General features: G+C 39.9%; 1 protein-coding gene across 3 annotated transcripts in view; it reads left to right on the top strand.

Moving 5' to 3' along the window:
- Positions 1 to 26,198, top strand: part of PDE4C (phosphodiesterase 4C) — a 707,892-nt gene that overhangs the window by 621,800 nt on the left and 59,894 nt on the right. For all 3 annotated transcript variants that reach the window (XM_033954582.1, XM_033954585.1, XM_033954584.1), the window contains one exon: positions 10,853 to 11,025. In XM_033954582.1, the coding sequence (XP_033810473.1) occupies positions 10,853 to 11,025 (173 nt within the window). The remainder of the gene's footprint in view (positions 1 to 10,852; positions 11,026 to 26,198) is intronic.

The following is a 26,198-nucleotide window of genomic DNA, read 5'->3' as shown; positions in this document are numbered from 1 at the left end:
TCCTCAAGCAAAGCAGCAACAGGCTTAAAAGTCACAATCTCAGGTTCAGTCAAAGCAACAACGATTTTTTTTACTCCTTTTTAGAGAGCATAGTCAACATCATTCTGATTCTACTGGCCAATCTTCTGGTCGGGGAGGAGGGGAGGGGAAACACTTGTTAATTTTCACCAACATTGGTCCCTGATAACCACAGATCAATGGTCATTTGATCTATCTCACAGGGCCACACCCTAAAATGGATCAGCAGACCCCCAGACTGCCCACCAAAAGAGTCTCATTCAAACTTCCAGCAGAAACCTCTCCTTCATCAAGAACTCTCAGCCTCAAAGATTTAAAGAAACAGTACACTTGGCCATGTCCGCACCAGGTTCTGTTGGATAACGGCACTGTTTGTGAGAATATATGCTTGCTATCCTCAGAGAACACCTGCTACAGGTAAGTAACTTCATTTTCTTGATCCTGTGCAGTATTCTGCTTCTTTTGTGGTATTTATCTGACTTTGTAATATGGCCGTAGAAGCTGGTGGATCAGAGCTTCCATATCACAAACCGATGGGGCTGTTCGGGGTGGAATCAGGGAAGAATTAGCAAGTATATGGTTCAAGCGATATTCAGTGCTGGTGCCCACATAGCTAAGTGACCAAATAGGACCATACAAAAGGCTGTGCTAACTTTGATCGCTTATGCAGATGCTGGGACTGAATATTGGCTGGTATCTGTGTAATTTCTGGGTAGCAGCCAGAATATTCATCTGTTTCCCCCAGAAAAGTCTTCCAACTTATCCCCTCCCCCTTCAGAAGCCTACTATGAATCCACTAGATATTCAGCTTTCTGTTTTATAGCTCCAATTCCTCAGGCTATCTGAAGCATTCAAATGGGGGTCAGCACTCAAGAAAAAGATCAGGGTGTCATCTTGGACAATATATTGAAACCTTCTGCCCATTGTGTGGCAGCAGCCAAGAAAGCAAACAAAATGCTAGGAATTATTAGAAAAGGGATGGTAAACAAAGATTAAGAATGTTATAATGCCTCTCTACAACCTCACTTTAAGTATTGCATTCAGTTCTGGTCTCCATATCTCAAAAAAGATATAGCGGCACTAGAAAAGGTTCAAGGAGCGACCAAATTGATAAAAGGGATGGAACTCCTCTCGTATGAGGAAAGACTAAAGAGGTTATGGTTTTTCAGCTTGGAAAAGAGACAGCTGAGGTGAGATATGATTGAAGTCTACAAAATCCTGAGTGGTGGAGAATGGGTACAAGTGGACTGATTTTATACTGCCTCAAGATTTACAAAGACTAGGGGACACTCGATGAAGTTACAGAGTAATACTTTTTTTTTTCCAAATCTTTATTCATTTTAACATATACATCAAGTGTACATTAAAATATGAACACAACATATTACATTATCACTTGATAATTCCATAACAATATATAACTAAAAGATTTATATCCCACCCCCATCTCATAACTACACATGAATAATATATGAGTAATACTTTTAAAACTAATAGGAGGAAATATTTTTTTTACTCTGGAATGCGTTGCCAGAGGATGTGGTAAGAGCGGTTAATGTAGCTGATTTTAAAAAAGGTCTGAATAAGTTCCTGGAGGAAAAGTTCATAAACTGCTGTTGAGATAGACATGGGAGAAGCCATTGCTTGCCCTGGATCAGTGGCATGGAATGCTGCTACTATTTGATTTTTAACCAGGGATTTGTGATTTGGATTGGCCTCCGTGAAGACGGGATACTGGGCTAGAGGGACTATTGGTCTGATCCAGTAAGGCTATTCTTATGTTCTTATTGGTTAAGCCCTTGACAGAGATGTTTAATAGTATATAGGCAGGGGGAGGAATTGCCATATTCCTGGCACTTGGCAGACGTCACCCTGATTCATAAATCGGGGAAAGATCCTACTACTACTACTACTACTATTTATAATAATAATAACAGTTTATATACCGCAGGACCGTGAAGTTCTGTGCGGTTTACAATGATTAGAAATGTTACAGATTTGAATGGAATAAACAAAGTACTGACTTAGTGATTGATAGTTCACTTATATAGTGCTGAAAGGAATACTTTGTGCTGTACATTTTGACATTTAATAGATGGTCCCTACTCAGAAGAGCTTACAGTCTAACTTGGACAGACATGACATATAGAGTTAAGGATGCAGAACCAAAGGTGAGAGGAATTAGGAGTTGAAAGCAGTCTCGAAGAGATGGACTTATATCATTAAATCCCCTTTTCACAGCAGACACTAGCTGTGGTAAGTGATCCCATAGTATTTTTTTTTTAAATGGATGCATGCTGATGCTAACATTAGTGCACGGCCAAGAAAACTATAGAAAGATGCCAAATATATACCCATGCTAAAAATGAGCATAATGTGTGAAAAAGACTTACGTAAGGATATGCTAAACTCATTTATTAGCTCAGCACACAATGTGGTTCCTCCCGTTCTATATCCCTTTCTGCCAGATTCTGTAAGGGTTGCCCAAGCTGGGCACATAAGTTTGGGCACAGATCGCAGAGCCATGCATAAACTAATTAGTTAATTAGATGCTAACAGTCAATAATTGGTGTTAGCAAGCACTTAATTGGCAGTAATTAGGAGTCACATGCAGATTGGCCCTATTCTATAATGTGCACATCTAAATTTCATAGCGTGCAATTCCAAATAGGGAGGAGCATGAAGGATTTCCAGAATTTAGGCAGGGTGTTATGGAATACCAACGAGCATGTACATAAATGATTGTGCCCAAAGTTAGATGCAAAATGCATGCAAAGCTGTAAAGATCATTCCATGCAGAGCGCTCTTTAAGAACATAAGAATAGCCTTACTGGGTCAGACCAATGGTCCATCAAGCCCAGTAGCCTGTTCGCACGGTGGCCAATCCAGGTCACTAATACCTGGCCAAAACCAAGGAGTAGCAATATTCCATGCTATCGATCCAGGGCACGCAGTGGCAGAATACTAACTTAGAGTGGACTATCCCACTTATTGAATTCCATTCTTTACATTACATTGGTGTCTTCTATCCCGCCAATTCCTTTCAGTTCTAGGCGGTTTATTCTTTGAATAAAAGTTCAACCCAAAGCAGTAAAGGATCAGATATATCACCAGAAATGCAACAATACATTCTCTATTCAAGTGAGCTGTAATTTTTTTGTTCAAAATCAGTTGCACTGTTGGCCCCGCTATCAACTGCAGTCCTTGGACTTTTATTATTTATTTATTTCTAAAATTTCTAGACCACCTAAAACTAAGCGGTTAACAATTGAAAAAAACATTCTTAATAATTCATAAACAATAGATTTACAAAATGCATTCAGATTGCATTGTAATTACACGGTAATTTCATCCTCCTAAAATAATGTCGAGAGCTCAATGAATTTAAATTTTACACATTAGCCATCCCATTAAATAAAGTGCAATAACCACAACTTAGCATTCTTATTAAATATGTCTACCAAATAGTTTTTTAAAAAAGCCTCCATAAACAGTTGTGTCTTCAGGATGTCACTGAGAGAGATTGAATGCCCATATTTTCAATTTCATGCAGATCTCTCTCATGCATATTCATTAGGGATATCCTGAAAACCTGGTACATCGGTGGCCCTTGATGACACAGGGTAAATACCCTTTGTATACGTGCTTTTGAATATCAATCTTCAGTTCAGGATGTTGTGTTACACTTTTATAATGCTTTCTTTGAATAAAAGTTCAACCCAAAGCAATAAAGGATCAAATATATCGCCAGAATTGTAAAGTAGCACATGAATAAAATGCAACAATACATGAAGAATGTAGAAAACATCAATGAAAGGTTTTCCACTTTCAATGTATCCCACTGAGCTCTTGAAAACAATGCTAGATTTTTCTGGTTTGGGAAAGTAGCCTTTTAATTGGGGAATATGAAACAATTCCCACTGCATAGCATTTCATCTGTTCCTAATTTTACTATGACTTTGAGCCGAGGCAGGGTAGAGAAAGCAGGTACAGAGATCTTTGTTTATATTTATTTAAGATTTGATATACCACTTCTGCATTTTACTGACCTAAGTGGTTTACAAAGTATCAAACTAAAATGAAATTAGGTACTTGAGGAAAAACTAGCCTATCTGTCCCAAAGGCTTACAATCTAGCTAAAGTACCTGATAAACTAAAAATATGTAATAACAACATATAATATATTTCCAAGATCAAAAATCAAAGAAATAAAAAATCAAAAGAATGAAAGAAGATAAAAAATAAAATCAAACAAATTTAAGAGATAGAAAAGTATCTGAAGTGGCCTGATAGCAAACAGTCATATTTTAGTTCAGGTCTTTTTTTTTTTTTTTTAATTCTTTATTCATTTTCAATATTTTCAATAAGTGCAATACAAATTAAATACATTTTATATTTAAGACATCACTTAATACAACTCCCGGCACAACACACTTCACAGATCAGCCACTGGCAGAGCTTGAGAGCATCAAAGAAATTAACATTTCTAAAACATATTCACTAAAACTGTTATATGGAATAAATAAATCCAAATCCAAATCAGTACAAATTAAGGCAGATTGCGTTCCCAATTCCATTATTCAATTCGGGAGAGCCATTTGAAAAAAATGTGCTTTTAGATGTCTCTTAAAATTTTGAAATGATTCTTCCTTCCTTAACTCTACTGGTAAATTGTTCTACAATATTGGAACCAATTAGAAAAATGCACCATTTCTGGTTGAGGCAAGGTGAGCCTTTGAGATATGGGGAACAGCTACTCTATTGTCATTTAAAGATCTCAACGAGCAACTAGGTATGTAAAATAACACTATATTAGAGAGATATAATGGCTGTAACTCAAATAATGCCCTCTGTGCCAGCATCAGGATTTTTAATTTAATTCTAAATTCCATTGGTAACCAATGGAATTTCAAATATAATGGAGTTACATGATCATAGATGTGTGCATGACCTAACAGCCGAATTGCCGCATTTTGTACTCTTTGTAAACGTTTCAGTTGCCCAACTGTTATTCCCGCATATACCAAGTTGCCTTAATCCAACTTAGATAGAACAAAAGCATGGATTAAAGTATGTAACGATTTATCATCCAGGAAATCTCGAATAGCTCTAAGTTGTCTTAATGTCCCAAATCCTTTCACAACTGTATATGAAACCCACTTCTCAAAATTCAAATGACAGTCGATTATAATCTGATGGTTTAGTGAAAGATCTAGTTATGGTGGTACCTTGTCACCGGAAATACAACACGCTACGGTTTTTGACATATTCAATACTAGTCCATGTTCCCCCAACCATTCTTCTATCCTATCCAAACCATCCAAAAAGAGGGCTCATATCCAATGGTGAAGGGGATAAATCATATACCAACAAAATAGCATCTGCATAGAAATATGTACTGATTCCTAATTCCTGAATTCATCTTGCAAGAAAACTTAAAAATATATTAAACAGAATAGGTGAAAGAGCTGAGCCTTGTGGTACCCCACAGTCCAATAATCTATCACTGGATGTTGATCAATCCATAACTACTCTAAAAGTACGATCCCAGAGAAAGGCTGCAAACCAATCCCAAACCACTCCTATTAAACCTATCTTAATCAATATTTGATTAAATATGAATGGAATGAGTGGATGGGAAGGAAATAAACTTATGTATCTGAATATATTAAGAAAATTCAAGTGATGTATTTAATCTTAAATGTTTTATTAATTGTACACTTGATGTAAGCTTTAAAAATGAATAAAGAATTTAAAAAAAACAAAAAAAAAAACAAAACTATCTCATGGAACAATCTCAATAGAAGTTCATGGTCAACTAGATCAAATGCTGAGCTCAGATCTAAAGATTTTACCATAGCGAAGTTCCTTTGATACAAGATAGTGAACTTCACCAAGGAAACCTGCTAAAACTGTCTCAGTACTGTGTATAGTTCAAAATCCTACCTGTCTTGGATTTAGAACCTTTGTTGACTCAATATAAGAGACCAATTGCTCTAAAACTATCTGCTCTGTCAGTTTTGCTAAAAAGCAAAGATTTGAAACTGGCCTAAAACTAGCTGGATTAAATATATCTAGATCTTTGTTCTTCAAAATATGTTTAATAACTGCCTTTTTCCAGCATACCTTACCTCAGTTCCTCCCCGGCCTATTCCCTATTATTATCGGTAATGAACACATCATACCAACAGCACCCAATAATCAAATAAGATTGTTCACTGAATTAAACGTATCTTTTTCTTTTTTCCTATAACAATGATCAAAATCTGAAGTTAATCCCCTATCGCCCACCCTAAGGAGCATGACCTCCTTTTAAATGCTCCCAATCAGAGGCTTATGTTAAGCGGCCAAGTGACAGCTTTGAATTTCATAGCTGTGTTGAACCAGCTGATAGAATCCCCAGGAAGAGCAGCAGTTAGGAGAGATGAAAGAAAACACAGTTCTCTCAGAACCTGGTGTGCTTTTTCTCAAGTGACTGCTTCAGCTAATAGCCAATGTGTCGATCAAATCCGGAAAGATTCCGGAGGACTGGAAGGTGGGGAATGTTACGCCGATCTTCAAAAAAGGTTTGAGGGGAGACCCGGGAAACTACAGACCGGTGAGTCTGACCTCGGTACCAGGAAAGATGGTGGAGGCGCAGATCGTGTTTGACGAACTTGCTGCATTTTTTGAAGGAGTAAACAGACAGATAGACAAGGGCAACCCGGTCAACGTATATCTGGATTTTCAGAAGGCGTTTGATAAGGTTCCGCATGAATGACTCGGAAAATTGTGAGCCATGGAATCGAGGGTGAAATACTCACGTGGATTAAAAACTGGCTGGAGCATAGGAAACAGAGAGTGGGGGAAATGGACAATATTCAGACTGGAAGAGCATCACCAGTGGGGTGCTGTAGGGCTCAGTGCTTGGACCTGTGCTCTTCAACATCTTTATAAACGATCTGGACATAGGTATGACAAGTGAGGTGATTAAATTTGCGGACGAAACAAAGTTGTTCAGAATAGTGAAGATTCAGGGGGATTGTGAAGATCTGCAACGTGACATAATCAGGCTCAAGGAATGGGCATCGACATGGCAGATGAGGTTCAACGTAGATAAGTGTAAAGTGATGCATGTTGGTAACAAAAATTCATGCACGAATACAGGATGTCTGGGGTGGTACTTGGAGAGACCTCCCAGGAAAGAGACTTGGGAATTCTGAACGACAAGTCGATGAAGCCGTCCATGCAATGTGTGGCGGCGGCGAAAAGGCAAATAGAATGCTAGGAATGATAAAGAAGGGGATCACGAACAGATCGGAGAAGGTTATCATGCCACTGTATCGGGCCATGGTGCACCCTCACCTGGAGTACTGCGTCCAGCACTGGTTGCTGTACATGAAGAAGGACACGGCACTACTCAAAAGGGTCCAGTGAAGAGCGACTAAGATGGTTAAGGGGCTGGAGGAGTTGCCATACAGTAAAAGATTAGAGAAACTCGGCCTCTTCTCCCTCGAACAGAGGAGATTGAGAGGGGACATGATTGAAACATTCAAGGTACTGAAGGGAATAGACTTGGTAGAAAAGGACAGGTTGTTCACTCTCTCCAAGGTAGGGAGAACGAGAGGGCACTCTCTAAAATTGAAAGGGGATAGATTCAGTACGAACGTAAGGAAGTTCTTCTTCATCCAGAGAGTGGTAGAAAACTGGAATGCTCTTCCGGAGTCTGTCATGGGGGAAAGCACCCTCCAGGGATTCAAGACCAAGTTTGACAAGTTCCTGCTGAAACGGAATGTATGCAGGTAGGGCTAGTTTCAGGGCGCTGGTCTTTGACCAGAAGACCACCGTGTGAGCACGATGGACCACTGGTCTGACCCATCAGCGGCAATTCTTATGTTCTTATGACTATGTGTACCTAACCTAGAATGACACAGACTACCATGGAATTAGAGTTTGAAATTATTTCCTGTTGTAAGAATTTCCATGGTAAAATAGACAGCTGGATGGTTGAAATGAGGAATTTTTAATTAATTTTGTTAGCTTTTTGGAAAAAAAAATCATGATTTCAATAGCTCTTTAATATATGTGTCCTGTTAGGCATTAATTTTCAAGTGGATGTATATAAAAAGTGTGTATATATGTATACACACACAAACACATTTCTTTTTCACAAACCAATAGGGGAATCGAAATAAAAAATCACATGGCAGGCATTTGGTCTTTGAAATATCAATTTAAGGAAAGGACCAACATTCCTGAGCACATTGTCTCTGGTTGCTATGGCAGTGGAAATATTATTAGACTCAACTTGCGTCAGTTCTCTGTTTTAAATAATATTATAGGGGGTTTTAGTCTTTAGGCAAAGGGAGGATGCAAGGCGGAGGTGAAAAAATACATGCTTCTGCTGTGTACTGGATATGCACAGGAAACATAATGAATCAACAGGCTTTTGTAACAGGAGAAAGTTGGAATTTTAATATTAAATGGATGCTTGGGGCTGGCTGTCAAAACTCATATTTTTGAGGTGGGGGAGGGGAGTAAGAGAGATTTATTTTCCTTGATGAAGATGTGATTAGAGAGAAATCAAAATGGAGGGGTGGGCTTCTTCCCCTTTATTTCTTTCAGTAAGCCATAGTGCCTTGCTCATTAAGATCTCCTGATATTTCCAGAGTTGCATTTGGAGTTGAGGTTGAAGAGTTGGTAATTTAGCTGGTGTTTTCAAGTAACATAAATGGATTGTTTAGTTTCTTTCAAAAAGTTTGTAAGTCCTTACAAAGTTGGAGGTGAATATAGGTTGTGGGTCCCAAGAGAAAAGGGGTGGATATTCCAAAGGTTGCTAAGTTCCTGGAAGATCAGGAAGAGTCTACTGCAGATTGAAGGATCCCCAAAAAGCTGGAGGAGAGAAGGATAGAGAATATTTCTGCAGAAAACAAGTAAACACCTACAACTCTAGCAAAATCTATACTGCAAGCAGGACCAGATTTATGTAATAGCTACACAAGCTGCAGCATAGGGTCTCACATTGCAAGGGCCCTCACGCTGCACTCCAAAATAAAAAAAAATTTTAAAAGCATTTCTAAATAATGAAAATTACAAGAATCACAATTTTTCTTTTCATCATTGACTACTATTGGTTGTATTATTATTAAAAATAAAATTAACATCATACAGGGGGACCTCGTAAATGTTACAGCTTAAGGGCCACAATATGCATAAATCCAGCTCTGATTGCAGGATCGTAAAATGCCAGTAATTCAGTGGACTGTAGCAAGCTCCTGAGTGTTAGCTAAATTCTGACCTCAGATATTCTAAACTGATGTAAAAATGCCCCTTCCATGAATCCTGTTGATTTTTTGCTATCTAGTAAACAATCCCCCCTTTTTGCAAAACCACAATAGCAGTGTTTTAGCGCAGGCTGACATTCTGAATGCTCTGTGCTGCTCCCAACACTCATAGAGTTCCTATGAGCGTAGGTAGCAGCACAGAGCATTCAGTGCGCTGGCCAGCACTAAAAAACACTTTCACAGTTTTGTAAAAGTGGAGGGAGGGGGGAAGCAGATTTCTCCAGCTTTTCAGAAATGTTTATGGTGCACCATAGTAAGTAAGTCCCAGCATAGAATGTTCTTAGAGCTTCATGTAACCTTTCATTTCCTCTTACTTCAAGTAAACTAGGATCAAGATATTAACAAATTAACAGCATATTCAAAACTAAGAAACTGTGCAGATCTTTTCACTAATATGAAAAAAATGGTTGGCTATTTCTCGATCCTCTATTTTATCTGCATTTTTAAAATTATTTTTTTAGTTAGAACTCCAAAAAGCATTTAAAAAAAAACAACTAGCAGTCCATAATGGTTTCTTCCATGGACAAGCATGCACAGTAGTCAACAATGTTATAAAGGTTTTCCCCACTCAAACTTTTTCCACCAACCCTTGTTCCCCTAAGTGCTCTTTGCCTGCATTTTTTAGACCTGCTTTATCAAGCTGCGATTAAAAAAAACCTTACATAGCTTGATAAAAGGGGGTGACATATCGGAAGGTCTTTCTTCCTTCCCCCTCTTCCCTTCAATTCCCACCTCTCTCAAAGTGTCTGCAGGATACGTGTCATTGGGCTGAGCCTTCTGGCATGGCCAGTAAGTACAGTTGCATTTCCATGTCAAAGCAGATGAAGCTTCAGTATAAACAGGTGGACATATTTAAACAGGATCTGTAAAAAGTTTCTTCTTTGTTTTAATTAATTGTGATGGACTGTGGCATGTTACTGATCCAGAAAAAGACTCAGTGAACCTCGCACAGTTTCTGCCACATTCAAATTCGTGGTGCTTTTTGAATAATTTATTTGTAGTTAAAAATGACATAAGTCCAAATAAAAAACATAAATTGAAACATAAAGAAGGGAAGGGCGCTAGCAAAAATTATTATTTTTGCACTAGCACTTTATATATTATTAAGATTATCATTAGTTGTGCACAAGTGAGGTCCATGATGGTGCACAGCGTGACGTAAGAAAGAGTCCCACTCCATTACGTTAAGCCAGGAGCACTGGTTTCCAGCACACCATAGCTTTGACTGTCGCACTGAGACCTCACTATTATATATTATACATATTTATTGAATTACGTTATTCCCCTCAAGGGTTGTGGGCATTTGGTTGTAGTGCTATCTACCTTTCTTGGGTTATATTTGGGGATTGTGTTAATAGTGAATATTTCTCTAAGCATTAATAAAAAATTAAGAATTCTGATAGAGAGTGATGGGCATTTCTGAAGGATTTATTTTACGGTAGCTGAATGATAAATGGTCTGCAGAATCTTTTCCCCATTTCATTGATTTTTTTTTTGCCCTGTCTCTCCAGATAAACAACATGAAGTGGAAATTCCAGCCCCCACATTAAAGGAGAAAGAGAAGAAGAAGCGCCCCATGTCCAAAATCAGTGGGGTAAAAAAACTTATGCACAGCTCCAGTTTGACAAACAGCAGCATCCCTCGTTTTGGCGTTAAAACAGAGCATGAGGCACTTCTAGCAAAGGTAAGCAGACAGCACATAGTTGTTCTGATGGCAAGAATTAGGTGAAGATAGCAGGGGAAATGATCGTTGTGCATCCTGACTAGGATTGCAAGCAGTCTTTATCATTTGGGCAGGCTGCGTTAGTCTGGATTTTACTCCACTTCATCTAGTCAGTAAGGGTGCATGTTTACTAAAATGTGGTAAGTTTCTGCATTTACCGCACCTTAATGGCAGTGTTAGGGATGAAGACAACCATGCATGTTACTCTTGCCACTCTCATGTGTGGCTGATTGTGTCCTGCTTATCCTTGGAGATTGTGTTTATAATGTGGCAACCTTATCAGATTACCCCTGGGAGTTGATTTAATTTTGCAGGTTATGATCGTTCATTCACTTCAGTCTGTCCTAGTCCAAATATTTCCTAAGCACTGAGGGCAAGATTCTCAAGACTTTAACACCGTCGCTAAACTGTTTTCCGGTGGTTTAGCCTGCATGCATTTTTTTAGCGGCAGATTATCAAAATGGATTATCTCTGTCTTTAGCAAGGTTTCTAGCAGTCTCCAACAATGATATGCAAATGTGCTCTTCAACATTGAAATGAGCCCTCCGGTGGATTCTTAAAAATTGCTGAGGCATTTTCGATGAGCGGTGCCAGGTTTTGGTGACAAAAAGCAGCGACTGGTTTAGGGGTAGTGTTACAGTGCCAGCACTTGTGTTTTGACTGTGGCTAATGAAAAAAAATGTGTATCTATATATTTAGTGGAGAATATTAAAATCACGCTTCTTTTGAGTTTTGGGGAGAGACAGGCATGTTTTATGTGCACTTGTTAAAAGCTGACATTGCTTCTTGAGCGCGTGTATGATACCCTTGTCTTGGTGTTTCTGGCTGTGGGTCAAGTTTCAAGTTTCAAGTTTTATTACTTTTGATATACCAACCATCAAGTTAATATCTGGCTGGTTAACAATATGTTTAAAAGAAAGAGAAGTTATACAAAACTGAAAAAAAAGAGGCATTGTGTATCTACATATAACATCACAAGACGAACTAGATAGTGAGGGTAAAAGGAAAGGGAGGGTAAAGTTACATATTTGAGAAGAAATTGGAGATAGTAGGGTGAGGATAAAACATGATGGAGAGGGGCGCTTTAAAGAAAGCGGTTATTATTAGATTTTTTGTTTTTGGTAATTAGGGAAGATGTCTCTAGTTTAATGAGAAGGCATCGCGAAATAAAAACGTTTTTAAGTCTGTTTTAAATTTGTCAAGTCGTGATTCGTCACGGAGTTGCTGTGGCAGGGAGTTCCAAAGAGTAGGGGCAGTTACGGCGAAATTTACTTTACGTGTGTTGTAGAAGTCTTTGATGGTGGGGATAAATAGAAGTTGTTGATCAGTTGATCTTAGAGCGCGTGAGGAGCTGTAGGGAATGAGAAGTTTGTCAAGAAATAACGGCAAATGGAAGAGCTTTATTTTGAAAGATAGTAAGATAATTTTATAGGTGATGCGGTGAGAAATAGGGAGCCAGTGTGCTTCTTTTAGAAGAGGGGTAACGTGGTCGAATCTGCCTACTTTATGGATAAGTTTTATTGCTGTATTTTGTATTAGTTGTAGACGACGAATTTCTTTTTGGGGGAGGCCATTTAAGAGAGAGTTACAGTAATCAAGATGAGAAATTACTAATGAATGTATCAGAATAGTGATTGAATTAGTTTCAAGAATGGAAGAAAGAGAACGGATGATGCGTAATTTATAAAAACAGACTTTAACCACTGAACTTATGTGATCATGAAAGGTGAGATCTCTGTCAATGATGACCCCTAGAAGTTTTATCTTTGAGTCCATTTGGATCGGTGTAGATTTAATAGAAATGTCGTCCAGTAAAAATTCAGTGGATTTGATAGGGAGTAGCAGACTTCGAGATTTGTCCAGATTGAGGGAAAGCTTGTTTGTATACAACCAGTCGTGTATTGTGTTTAGTTTGTTATTAATGTCTTTGATATCTGAAATGTTTGAAGTATTGATTGGGTGAAGAAGTTGTATGTCATCGGCATAAGCAAAAATGGTAAAACCGATGGATTGAGCCAATGTGAGAAGAGGAGATAAGAAAATATTAAATAGAAGAGGGGATAGTATAGAACCTTGAGGGACACCATAGGAGTTAGTTGTGGGTGCGGAAGAGTTATTATTTATATGTACTATTTTGGAACGTTCATTGAAGAAGGATGTAAACCATAAGAGCGCTGATCCTGAAATACCGCATTCTTTAAGTCTGTTGATCAGAAGTGAGTGATCGATGGTGTCAAAGGCAGCTGCTAAATCTAAAGAAATAAGAACCACGGATTTTTGATGATCATGAAAATATTGTATTGAGGAAATTAGACCTAATAGAGATAGTTCTGTAGAATGGGATGAGCGAAATCCTGTTTGACAAGGGTGTAGAGCATGGGTTTTTTCAATAAATTCAGAGAGTTGGGAATGTATGATTTTTTCAGTTAATTTAGAGATTGTGAGTAGATTAGCAATAGGACGGTAATTTTTGGGTAATGACGGATCTAAATTGTGTTGTTTGAGTTTGGGAAAAATAAGGGCTGTTTTCCATGCTATTGGAACGGTATGATCAGAAAAGGATTTGGAAATCATTGCTGATATGAATGGGCCAAAGACCGAAAAGAATTTTTTGAGAATAGAGGGTGGGAAACTTTCCATAGAATTGTTGGGTGTGTTTAGAGATTGTAAAGTAAGATGAAGATTTTTTAGAGATGGAATTTTGAAATTTGAGAGGGTACTGAAGGAAAGTTGAGTGGAGTCATTGGAGGTTTGAGAAGGGGAATCAAGAGGTAAGGGTCCAAGATTAGATCTAATATTTTTAATTTTATTGTCAAAGAACTGTGAAAGATCATCAGCATTTGGTTGGATGGAGGGAGGTAGGATTTTTTTCTTGGAATATTTAGAAAGTGATTGGGCTATATTAAAGAGATTTGAAGAGTTACGGGTAGATGTGATCAATTTTGAATAATATTCTTTTTTTGTTTGTTGTATAGTTTTTTTTGTACTGAAAAGCTTTTTCTTTGTATGTAATGAACAAATTAGAAAGTCGAGATGTGCGCCATTTGTTTTCAATAGAACGAAGTTGTCTACGTAGTAAGGCGAGATTTTGGTTGAACCAAGGTTGTTGTTTTTTATGATTTTGTTTAGAATTATGGTGTATTTCAACTTGGGGTGCCAGGGAATCTAATAAAGATTTGGTGGAGGTTTCCCAGACTGAGAATTGTTCTGTAATAGAAAGAGTAGAAAAGTCTTCAATATTTAAATCAAAGGAGGCTTGAATTGAGGATTGAGTTATATCAGTGGTTTTACGAGTATAGTAATTATTTTGTGGTTTTGTGTGATTGATTAGTGCTGGGAAATCTTGGAGCCAAGTAATCAGGGTGTGATCAGACCATGGCATTGTATAGAATTTGAAGTTTTGAAGGAGATGTTTATTCGTTGTGGGACAAAGAACCATATCTAGAGTGTTTCCTGCATGATGGGTAGGCATTGAGAAGAGGGGAGATAATGATAGGTCGGAGATCAGTGTTAGAAATTCAGAAGTATTAGGATGATTAGGAGAGTTAAAATGGATGTTAAAGTCTCCTAATATTATGGAATCAGGGTGAGCAATATTAAAGTCTGATATGGTAGAGATGAGAGAAGAAAGAATTGTTTTTGTTATTGGAGGGGGGAGGTAGATAAGAAGGAAATTAAAGAAAAGAGAGTATTTTATAGTGAATTGAAGGATTTCTATGTTAGAGTAAGTAGTTTGTTTGGAGAAATTTGGATGGAGGGAAATGGAATTGTGATAAATGACTGCTAAGCCGCCTCCTTTTTTATTTTGACGGGGTTGGAAAATTACCTTGTAGTTGAGCGGGCATGCTTGGGTTAAGTAAGCCTCCTCTCCTTCCGTTAACCAGATTTCGGTAAGACATAGAATTTGTAAGTGGTGTTGAATAATGGTGTCATGGATTAGATGGTGTTTACTTTTTATAGAACGTACATTTATCAGTCCTATTTGAAGTTTAGTTAGAGTATTATGAGTAATGGAATAATGAATATCAGGATTGGTAGTAATAGAAATATAATGTCTTGCTTTAGTTTCTTTTAGTGAGGTAGAGAGATTTTTCCTTGAAGGTCTATGGCTCCATATGATGGGAATAGAGGCCATTGGTTTGGAAGTGTATGTTTGTAGAATGGAAGAATTATTTTTAAATGTAGTGTGAGGTAAAGAAAGAGAGGATATAAAACAGTAGGAAAATGGTAGGAATTTGGGAGAGAAAGTGAAATTATGATATGTTGTAATGCTTAAAATAATAAGAAAAACAGAAAGTATTGCAGGAAGAAGCTGCATGAAGGAGCGCATAAAGGAGCAGGACCTGCTCCTTAGGTGCGCTCCTTTGGCGCGCGCCATAGGCGCGCGCCTTTGCGGCGTGCGCCGCAAAGCAGTCAAATATATAGAATTAAAATGAGGAAAATCTGAAGTCAAGCAGAGTCAAGCAGAGTGATGCAATTCAGCATGCGTGAGCAGCAATAGGGAACTATGAAATGTGGCGTGCGCCGCAAAGCAGTCAAATATATAGTAGACTCTACCGGTGGGGGTATGTGGGCGGAGTCGCCGGCGCCGCCGCAAAGCGGCGGCGTTCCTGATGGAAGGTAAGAGAGCCTGTTGAAATCAGAAGAGGTAGACATTAAAGATTAGTGAAAGGTTAAGAAAGGTAGAAAAGAGTGAGTAAACTAATATTATATGAAGTACAATCATAAAACTTACAGGGAAGAGGAAATTTAGAGACAGACTAGATTTAGAGACAGACTAAAACAGGGAAAAGAAAGTCATTTAAGGCAACTGTATTTAAAATAATACTTAACTGTTAAATAATAAGAAGGCTAGTTTAAGTTAAAACAATTAAAAGTTGTTAAAAGTGATTTAGTAATAAAACATCCTGAAAATAGAATTAAAATGAGGAAAATCTGAAGTCAAGCAGAGTCAAGCAGAGTGATGCAATTCAGCATGCGTGAGCAGCAATAGGGAACTATGAAATGTTACATTAAAAACAAATTACAAGATTTACTTGCATTATAGTAGTTTTTTTGAGAGAAAGGCATGTTTTATGCGCGATTGATAAAAGTCGACATTGTTTCTCAAATTTCAATTTATTTGATATACCGCAAATACAGCCACAGTTAGTCTAAGCAGTTTACAATAATAATATATTAAAAACAAAAATTAAAAAGTCATAACAAGGGAGGCAATAAACAAAAACAAAAATACAAACAAAAATGGGTACAAAGGGGATAAAGAAAGGGAAGGTTACAATAAAAACAAAAAATTTGGGGAAGGAGTGCAACAAAATGGAAGGAAAGTTAGTAGAGAATGACACGGGGAGCGATCCCCGCAGCGAACCGCTGCGTGGCTGCGGTTTGGCTGCGGGTTATGGTGACCTCATTAGCAAATCGCCGCAGACGCGGGGACAAATCCTTTCACCGCCCGCAAAAACGGTGAATAGATTTGTCCCCGCAGGCCAATGTCCCCCCTTCTAGGAACCGCTATTTACCTGTGTTTCACCGTGTTCGTGACCGGGTGTTAGATGTCTCCGCCATGTTGTCTGTCTCCTCCAACTTTCGATCCAACTCGCACGTTGCCGCATTTACTCTCGATCCAACTTGCATTTGTCAGATCAACCCTTCCTGCCAATAGAACCCGCCCCCCCCCCCAACGATCGCGGCAGGAGGATATCCAACCCCTCCTGCCAGCTCCCCAACAGCCCCCCTATGATCACTGATAGGAGGGTGCCCAACCCCTCCTGCCGGCCCCCCCAACGGCCCCCTATATCGCCAATAGGAGGGTGCCCAACCCCTCCTGCCAGACCCTCCCTCAACAAACCCCGCCATCCCGAAACACCACCTTTAGTCTTACTTTCCAAGTTGGACCGGACAGCTCCTCGCTCGTCTGGCCAGCAGGCCTGCCTCCGTCCAAATGAGGCGGGCCCGCCCCTCCCCTCCCCTGCCTAACCCACAGGATCCTAGGGCCTGATTGGCCCAAGCACCTAAGGCCCCTCCTATAGCGGGAGTGGCTTTAGGTGCCTAGACCAATCAGGCCCTAGGATCCTGTGGGTTGGGCAGGGTAGGGGCGGGCCCGCCTCATTTGGACGGAGGCAGGCCTGCTGGCCAGACGAGCGAGGAGCCGTCCGGTCCAACTTGGAAAGTAAGACTAAGGGGGTTCCGGGGTGGGAGGGTTCGTTGGGGGGGGGTCCAGCAGGAGGGGTTGGGTACCCTTCTGCTGCGATTGTCGGGAGGGCCGTTGGGGGGGGTCTACATGAATACACAGTCTAGTACCCGAACTCGCAATCTGGGCAACTGCCTGCTGCCGTCGCGTATGCTGGGACTCCTGCCTTCGTGTATCTGCCGGATACGCGAAGGCAGAAGTCCCGGCATACGCGACGGCAGCAGGCAGTTGCAAATCAGCTGACGCTGGCGCAATCTTGCACACTGGGAAAGAAGAGAATCTCCGGCGTCAGCTGACTAGCAACCCCCCATCGTATGGGACACCTGCCTTCGCATATCTGCCGGATACACGAAGACAGGAGTCCCAGCAAAAGATGCAGCTGCAGGAAGTTGCTAGTCAGCTGACGCTGATGCCGGAGCTTCTCTTCCTGCCCAGTGTACACCAGGTACTGCTGGACAAGGGGAGGAGGGGAAGAAGGAAGGGAGAAAGGATACTGTTGGACAGGAGGGAAGGGGTACTGCTGGACAATGGGAACAGGGAAGGGAGAAGGGGTACTGCTGGACAAGGGGGAAGTAAAAGGAAGGGAGAAGAGGTACTGCTGAACCTGGCAGAAAAGGAGGGAAAGGAAAGGTGCTACACACTGGAGGGGAAGGTGAGATGGTGCATGGGGAGAGAGCATGTTGGGTTGTGGGGTGCGAAGGAGGGATACCACTGAGGGAAGAGGCAAGGACAGAGAGAGAAAGTGTGCAGAAGGCAGAAAGTGTTGGACTCATGGAGAGGGCAAGATGGATGGGGAGGACAGAAAGGAGGGAAGGAGAAATGTTACACTGGGGAAGGGGGAGAGCGCAGAGAGTGAAAAGTTGGACTCATGGAGGGAGAGAGAGAGATGCTTGGTTGAGGGAAGTAGGATCAGAGGAGAAGCATACAGGAGGGGTTGGGTGCCCTCCTGTCGTGATCGCTGGGGGGAGGAGAGACTTGCAGCCGTAGCCGCGGTCACTATGCTAATCACGGCAGGGAGATCTTTGCCACGATTAGGTACAGCGGCCGCGTCTACTTACCATGTAGGCTAACATTGTAAGCATTAAAAGTACATGTCGTGTTTGTTTTTGTATAGTTATTAACTAATATTTAACTAAGTTTTAAAGTTTTAAAGAATGTTTCCTTTATACGTAAATAAAGAAAAGTATATAAAATCGTACCCGTTTGAGGCTTTTATGTATGCAGCGGTGACGGTGACGGGGCAGTGAATGGGGTTGCAGTGGCGGTGACGGGGCGGTGAATGGGGTGGCAGTGGCGGTGACGGGGCGGTGAAGGGAATGGCGGTGACGGGGCGGTGCAGAGGATGGTGAGACGGGGACGGGGCGGTGACGGGGACCAATTTTTTCACCATGTCATTCTCTAGAAGTTAGCTCATTCCTTTTGGGATTGTTGGACTATACAAGTTTTTTGGAAGTCTATCGTTCATTACTTCCGAGGCTTATTTTTGAGACCAATTGTGAGTACCGTGGAGCAGTTGGTCCTTGATCTACCTGGGGCTTTTTGTGGCCTTCCTAAGGGGAGTCCCTTCTAGTGTCATAAGGTGTGTCTTCTTGCTCACAAATGTATTTTGCAATCCTGGACTGTTTCTGAGCCTCCCTCTTTTTGGACCTGGAGAACTCTGGTGCATACTTTGGCCATGTGAGAGGCCCAAGAGGCGGTTGGTCGCCTTCGTCGCCAACGTCATTTTATGCTTGTGTGGGGAGTCTATTTGGATTTCTTATCTCCAAGAGGTTGCAGTCTCCTTTTGAATCCTCTTGCTTAACCTTGTTGAGGTTCATCGCGCTCACTCCCGGGATCGGTCACTGCAGGCACTTTCTTTTTTTTTTTTTCCTTTTGTTTTGTTGATTTGTTTGTTTGTTTGTTGGGGGGAGGGATTTCCTATTGTGACTGCCAAGGGCCACCAGAGCACAGGCCTTTGGCGTATTGGAGTTTTGTTGATTGACTTCTGTTTGCTTAATGGGACAAGAGAGGGGGGATTTTGTACGGGTGGTTATTGCTGCTTGGGTGGAGTTTGGGGCATGGGGGTGGGGGGGCGGAGGATTTCCACTCTTGTTCCACCAAAACAACGCGATAACTTTTGTATTGTTGGAAGATCTTTCCTTTGACTTTGCTGTCTTTGTTGTTTGTTGTTTTGTATTCATAATAAAACAGATTTGAACATAAAAGGGAAGGGAAATCACAGTGAAATTCTGCCCAAACAATTAACAATATAAGCTGTCTTTGTTGTTTGTTGTTTTGTATTCATAATAAAACAGATTTGAACATAAAAGGGAAGGGAAGTCACAGTGAAATTCTGCCCAAACAATTAACAATATAAGCTAAGAAGTCAAGAAGAAAGGGTGATCCTTAGCATGAATAAAGTAAGGAAAAAGGTCAGGAGCGGAAAGCCAAAGGAAAATAGTATGACTTCAATTGTGCCTTAAAAGTCACAAAAGATTTTTTGATGCGGAGGTAGTAGGGTAAGGAATTCCATTCATCCAATAGCTTACGGCTTATATGGCACCATTGATGCAAGCATGCTGGGATTTGTCCTGCGATCCAGAATTCGAACGCCCATAGTTTAGAAGTGTTTCTGAGCTGCGCATGTTTTATAAAATATGGATGGTGGTTCATATCGTCACACATATGACATAAGCATATTCTATGCTCAAACAATGTTGAATTGCTTTCCTGGGCCATGCGCACATTCACACCTCTTTCCTTGTATATTCTGTGAATGCGCCGGTCACTAGCATCAGTGACTCAACACATGTAAATTTAGCGAATCTTTGCTGCTGTCTGCTGACATCATCTGCATGCGCGATTTTTGGAGTATGTCTCGCTTTTTTTAATTCACTAGGGGGGGCTGGCTTGGACACATAACAGGATGGTCGGGTAAAGAAATAGCTTCGTGAAGACAGGCTATTTTTGTAGAAAATAAGCTACAAATACTAGTTTTTCAAAGTTTAAAAGTGTCAAATCCAACTTATGATAGCATCGGGCAAGCAAAACAAAAACGATTCGGCTGGAGCAGGAACTGAGTTGGGCAGTGTCAAGAGATCAAAACCGGAGCCAGCAACTCCATCAAAAGTTCCATTGCCAATGGATGAAAAAGAAAGCAATGATATTATAACTGAGCTTCGACAAATCAAAGCAATTGTTTCAGATAATGCTAAACAGCTATAAGTGATCATAGATGAAGTTGATTGCCTCACAAAGAGAATGGATGTGGTTGATATCAAACTAAATCAGCTGGAGAAACAGGCAGATGGAATGGATACAGAAATACTGCAATGTAAGATAGATCGGAAGGAAATGGAGTCTTTAAAGAGGGATCTTGAAGACTGTCTCAACCGTGAAAGGAGGAACAATTTAAGAATTATTGGGCTACCGGAAGGGGTAGAAAAAAAATGACCCAATATCTTTTCTTCAAAAGTTCCTGCCAAAAATACTGCCGATTAAAGCAAAAGTCCCATTGGAGATTGAGAGAGCACACAGGATCAAATAAACAGAAAGGCCCTAGGACATTAATTTTCAAACTGCTACGGTACCAGCATGTAATAGAAATCTGTCAATTAGCAAAAGAAAACAAAAATCTTAAATGTCAGGACTCCAGGATCCATATAGTGCCTGACTTCGCTAAGGCTACTGCATTTAAAAGGAAGCAGTTACTCGATCTAAGTCCACAGCTCAGGTCTTTGGGTGCTAAATTTGGTTTAATGTACCCTGCAGTAATGCGGGCCACACATGCAAACAAAACATTAAATTTTGAAGACCCAAGAAAGCTACAAGAATATTTGGAGCAATGTGAACAGCCTATGTCTACCTAATAAAAAACTAAACTACCTAATAAAAAACTAAACTTAATACACTACATTTACGCAGACGACATATCCATTCTAATCCCCTTAAACAACATCACAAAAGAAATTGTAGACAACCTCTCAAACATAATGACCAAAATCGATAAATGGACCACCAATTTCAAACTGAAACTAAACGCAGAGAAAACAAAAGTCTTTTTGGCGAGTCCTAACGACAAAATTACGAGAACATCGATAAAAATAAACAATCACGAATACCCAATATCCAAAAACATAAAAACACTCAGTATCACCCTAGACACACACCTAACTATGACTGACCACACAAACTCACTAGTGAAAAAATGTTTTTTCACGCTATGGAAACTAAGGACCATAAAAAAATACTTCGACCCAACATCATTCAGGTTGCTGGTACAGGCGCTGATCCTATCCATTCTTGACTACTGCAACATCATCTACCTGGGTATCCCACAAAAAACACTAAAAAAACTGAGACTAATACAAAACACCGCCGTGCGCCTAATTTTCGGACTAAGAAAAAAAGACCACATCAGTCCCTACTATAAAAAGCTGCATTGGCTACCAATAGAAGCGCGAATATTATTCAAATTTGCCTGCACCTGTTTCAGACAAGCCTGGGGACTAGCACCTTCTTACCTACAATCTCACTTCACCCTACACAACCCCACTCGAACAACCAGAAACAAAAACATCTTTGCATACCCAAAGATTACAGGCTGCAGGTACAAATCATTCCTGGACAGAACCTTTAAGTTCCAAGCGAACAGACAGCAAGTTTGGCTGAAAAACTACATAAACGAACCCAATCTGACATATAGTGCATTCCGAAAATCGATTAAAACCGCCCTGTTCGCCAAATTCATTGACTAAAACTGTCCCCTCACTCACTAGGACTTCCTCCCTGTAAACGCCTTTTTCTTCCTCTCAAGAAGCTCCTCTCATGTATTCAGGTATTCTCTACCCATATAACCCCAATCAACATGTAAGTACTAAAGTATTCAGGTACTCACTAACCATAGAACTCCAATTAATACGTAAGTTTCCCTCTTAGATTATTGTTTGTATTTAGACCCATTGTATGGTATTGTACTTAGACTCATTGTATTGTATGTATTGTATTTAGACTCATTGTAATGTATTGTATTTAGACTCATTGTAATGTATTGTATTGTATTGTATTGTATTTAGACTCATGGTACGGTATTGTAAGTTGACTTATTGTACTGTATTAAGACCTTTTGTTATTCGCTGAATGTCCAGCCTTCTTACAATGTAAACCGCCTAGAAGTCGCCTGACTATGGCGGTATAGAAAAATAAAGTTATTATTATTATTATTATAATGATTTTCATTTAAGCTTCTATTTTATTTATTTTAATTTGTAATTATAACTATTTTGTTAAATATTCTTTTTACATTTTACATTGTGACTGAAATGTGGGAACAACATAGAGAAAAGGAAAAGAGGTAATGGTAATGGATTGGTTGCTTCAGTTGAGATTTGACAGTATTTGAATCCGGGCACGAGCGAACTTTAGCAGATGCAGAGATGATTCGGTTAAGTGCGGTTGGCAGGCTTAACAAAAGATCTTCGTGAAGCAACACAACATACATCTTTCTTTCAATATATTATAAATTAAACTGATCTTCGAAAATGGAGACTTTGATATGATAATTTGCTATGAAGTGGAGATTTCACCATGTTATGTTATGTGCCAAGCTCTTTGAGTTTTGAATGGAAAAGTTGTTTTACTTCCTTATGGCCTTGGATTGGCTTAGAATATATGTAAACACTGGCTGGTGACCTGATTTGCCAAATTTTCTCAATGGCGGATTGATTAAAGGTGTGTCCGGGTGCAATATTCTGGTCTGGGGTCTTAGCCTGACTTCTATCCAGAGAATGAAGAATCGTCTTTGAAGTGTTGTGGGTTTCCTACAGCTCGGAGCGCTCTATACGGTGAAGTTGGGATTAATTACAAGTGATTATCAGAACTTCTACTATGTATTGTGATTCCGGTTTGGGATAAGAAGAGAAGAATATTGAAAGACTCAGACTCGGATAAAAGAATTTAATCTTTAATAGGGATCTCTTCAGCATCGAGGAACTGTATTTAATGAATTTAATGGCAGTCACCGCGCCTGAGATTATCTTAGCTGAGTGCATCGCGAGCAGTCTTTGGAATGTTGGTTTTCGATTAAAAGAGCTGCCAGCTGCTCGCGCTCGCTTCCCGCTCGTCTCAGATGACCATCGGATTTTGAGATCTCATGCGCTGTCATGGTCTTCTAACCCCTGCTGCTCCTGGTTGCCGGCTTTGCCTGCGCTGATTCGGATATGATAGACTTAACGGAGGACAACTTCGAAGAGATTACGAGGCAGCACAGCCTCTTGCTGATAGAATTTATCACGTCCTGGTATGGACACTGCAAGTATGAATCTGCAGCCAAAAGACTGAAAGGAACAGTACCACTTGCAAAGGTTGACTGTATAGTAAATTCAAACATATATAACAAATACGGAGTCAGTGGCTATTCCACTTTGAGATCAACTTAGTCCAGGATTCTGATGTGGTTCTGGTTGATACCATATTTACTTTGGGTTTATATATCAGATTTTTCACATTTACTGAGATTGGTTTTTCACTTATATGGTTTATGTTTGGGTCTATGTAGATGTGGACAGTCTTGATATAAATTTTTATTCTATTTAATTTACACTGATCTTTTTCACGCGCATCTTCAAATTATTAATTTATAGATAGAAGGGTTAGACTAGATTACATAGTCCTTTTAAGTTAAGGGTTTTCTTAGGTAAAGTAATGAAGGGTTTGAAAAATCATTAAATGGAAAGAGTTTAATATGAATCTTATAACGCTAAGAATATAAAATAATACCTAAGATTCATGTTAATTTTAAAGAAAATATTTAATTTATTTATTTAAAGAAAATAGATATAATTCAATATTAGTTCATAAAGAAAAGTAAAGTTTTTAATAAATTTTATATAGAAATTTTAATTTTTGCTGGAATGAGCTATTTATTTATCTCATTGATGAGGTTATTAATATCAATTGTTTATTTTTAAGGAGGGGTTTGAATGTTGAATTACTTTAGATTGCTTATGAATCAAAGTTAATACTGGTTAGCTTATTATATTTAGCTAAATCAATGTATTAAGATAGCTTGTAAGGAGGGAGTTTCTTGTACTTGATCTCAAATTTACATTTCCAAGCTTTCACTATTAAATTGGTAGGGACGGGATGGGATGGGAGGAGGGTATCGGGAGTTGGGTTTGAAGGGGAAGTGGGATTATATTTTAGATTTTAATTTGGGGGAAATGATTATTTATTAAACTCTATTTATAAATTGCCTTATTGGATGATAATTTTAAGTTTCAAATATAAAAGGTATAATGGATTTTAACATTTTTTCATTAAATGTTAATGGTCTCAACCATTTGATAAAAAGGGAAAAAAAACATTATTAAACTAAACTAAACCTTGGGTTTATATACCGCACCATCTCCACGAATGCGGAGCTCAGCACGGTTTACAGGAAGAAGGATGAGAGAGGAACTACAGTTGAGAGATTAAAGAGTTAGGTGTAAAGGGGGAAGATGAGAGGCCTAAGAGGGGGGAAGTGTTACAGTTTTGAGAATAGCCAGGTTTTTAGGTGTTTGCGGAAGAGTTGGAGGGAGCTTGAGGTTCGGAGAGGGGAGGTGAGGTTATTCCAGATCTCAGTGATTCTAAAGGGGAGGGATGACCCAAGTTTGCCTACATGGGGAAATACCTTTTATGGAAGGGAAGGATAGTTTAAAAATTTGGGAGGATCTGGAGGAAGTAGGGGTTGGGGAGTTCCAGGATAGAGGGATAACGGCAGGAAGGATGCCATGTAGGATCTTGTAGGCCAGACACGCACATTTGAAGTGGATCCTGGGGATTACTGGGAGCCAATGGAGCTTAGACAGGAATGGTGAGACGTGATCAAATTTGCTTTTCACGAAAACAAGCTTAGCTGCGGCGTTCTGAATCCGCTGAAGTCTGTGGAGGCTTTTCTTGGTTAGGCTGAGGTAGATAGAATTGCAGTAATCCAATCTGGAGAGGATGATGGATTGTACTAGGACTGCAAAGTGTTTTTGGTGAAAATAGGGTCTGACTTTCCTTAGCATGTGAAGGCTGAAGAAGCATTTCTTCACCAGGGATTGGAGATGTTCGTTGAAGGATAGAGAAGAGTCTAAGGTGACACCCAGAACTTTGCTTGAGAACTCGAGCTGTAATGGGGGGCCGGAGGACAATGGGATGGAGGAAGGTAGATGGTCTAATTTTGGGCCGAGCCAAAGGAGTTTTGTTTTGGACTCGTTTAGTTTCATATGCATTGTGAATGCCCAGGATTGGAGGTTCTTTATGCATGAGGATATGTTCGTGGAGAGGTTAGTGAGGTTCGAGTTGGTCTCAAGGAGGACGAGGATGTCATCAGCGTAAGTGTAAAGAGTTTCAAGGGGGGATAGTTGGAGTAGTTTCAGGGAGGACATGTAAATGTTAAAGAGGATTGGGGAGAGGGGTGAGCCTTGTGGGACACCACAAGTCGGGGTCCAGGGGGAGGATGAGGTGCCGCTCATGTTAACCATGTAAGAGCGGGAGCGCAAGAATTTGGAGAACCAATCAAGAACTATGGAGCTAATGCCTATCTCGGAGAGTTGGAAAATTAGAATGTCGTGGTGGACAACGTCAAAAGCTGCGGAGAGGTCGAATTGTAGAAGGACAGCAAACTTGTTACGAGAATGCAGTTGCTGAACCTTAGAGATTAGAGAGGCCAATAGGGATTCAGTGCAGAAGTTGGGTATGAAGCCATATTGGTAAGGTAAGAGGATGGAGAATCTTTCTAAGTAGGAAGAGAGCTGGGTAGATATGATAGACTCGAGCAGTTTGGTGAGGAGAGGGATATTTGCTATTGGACGGTAGTTGGATGATATGGAGGGGTCTAGGTCAGCTTTTTTCAGTAAAGGGGTCAATGCGATGTGTCCCATTTCAGTGGAGAATAGGCCTGATAATAGGGCAGAATTTATGAGTTTGGTAAGAGATG

Source organism: Geotrypetes seraphini, chromosome 8, assembly GCF_902459505.1.
Source record: "Geotrypetes seraphini chromosome 8, aGeoSer1.1, whole genome shotgun sequence".
Lineage (NCBI taxonomy): Eukaryota > Metazoa > Chordata > Amphibia > Gymnophiona > Dermophiidae > Geotrypetes > Geotrypetes seraphini.
The sequence above is the reverse complement of the archived record's forward strand: the minus strand, read 5'-3'. Positions and strand labels throughout refer to the sequence as shown.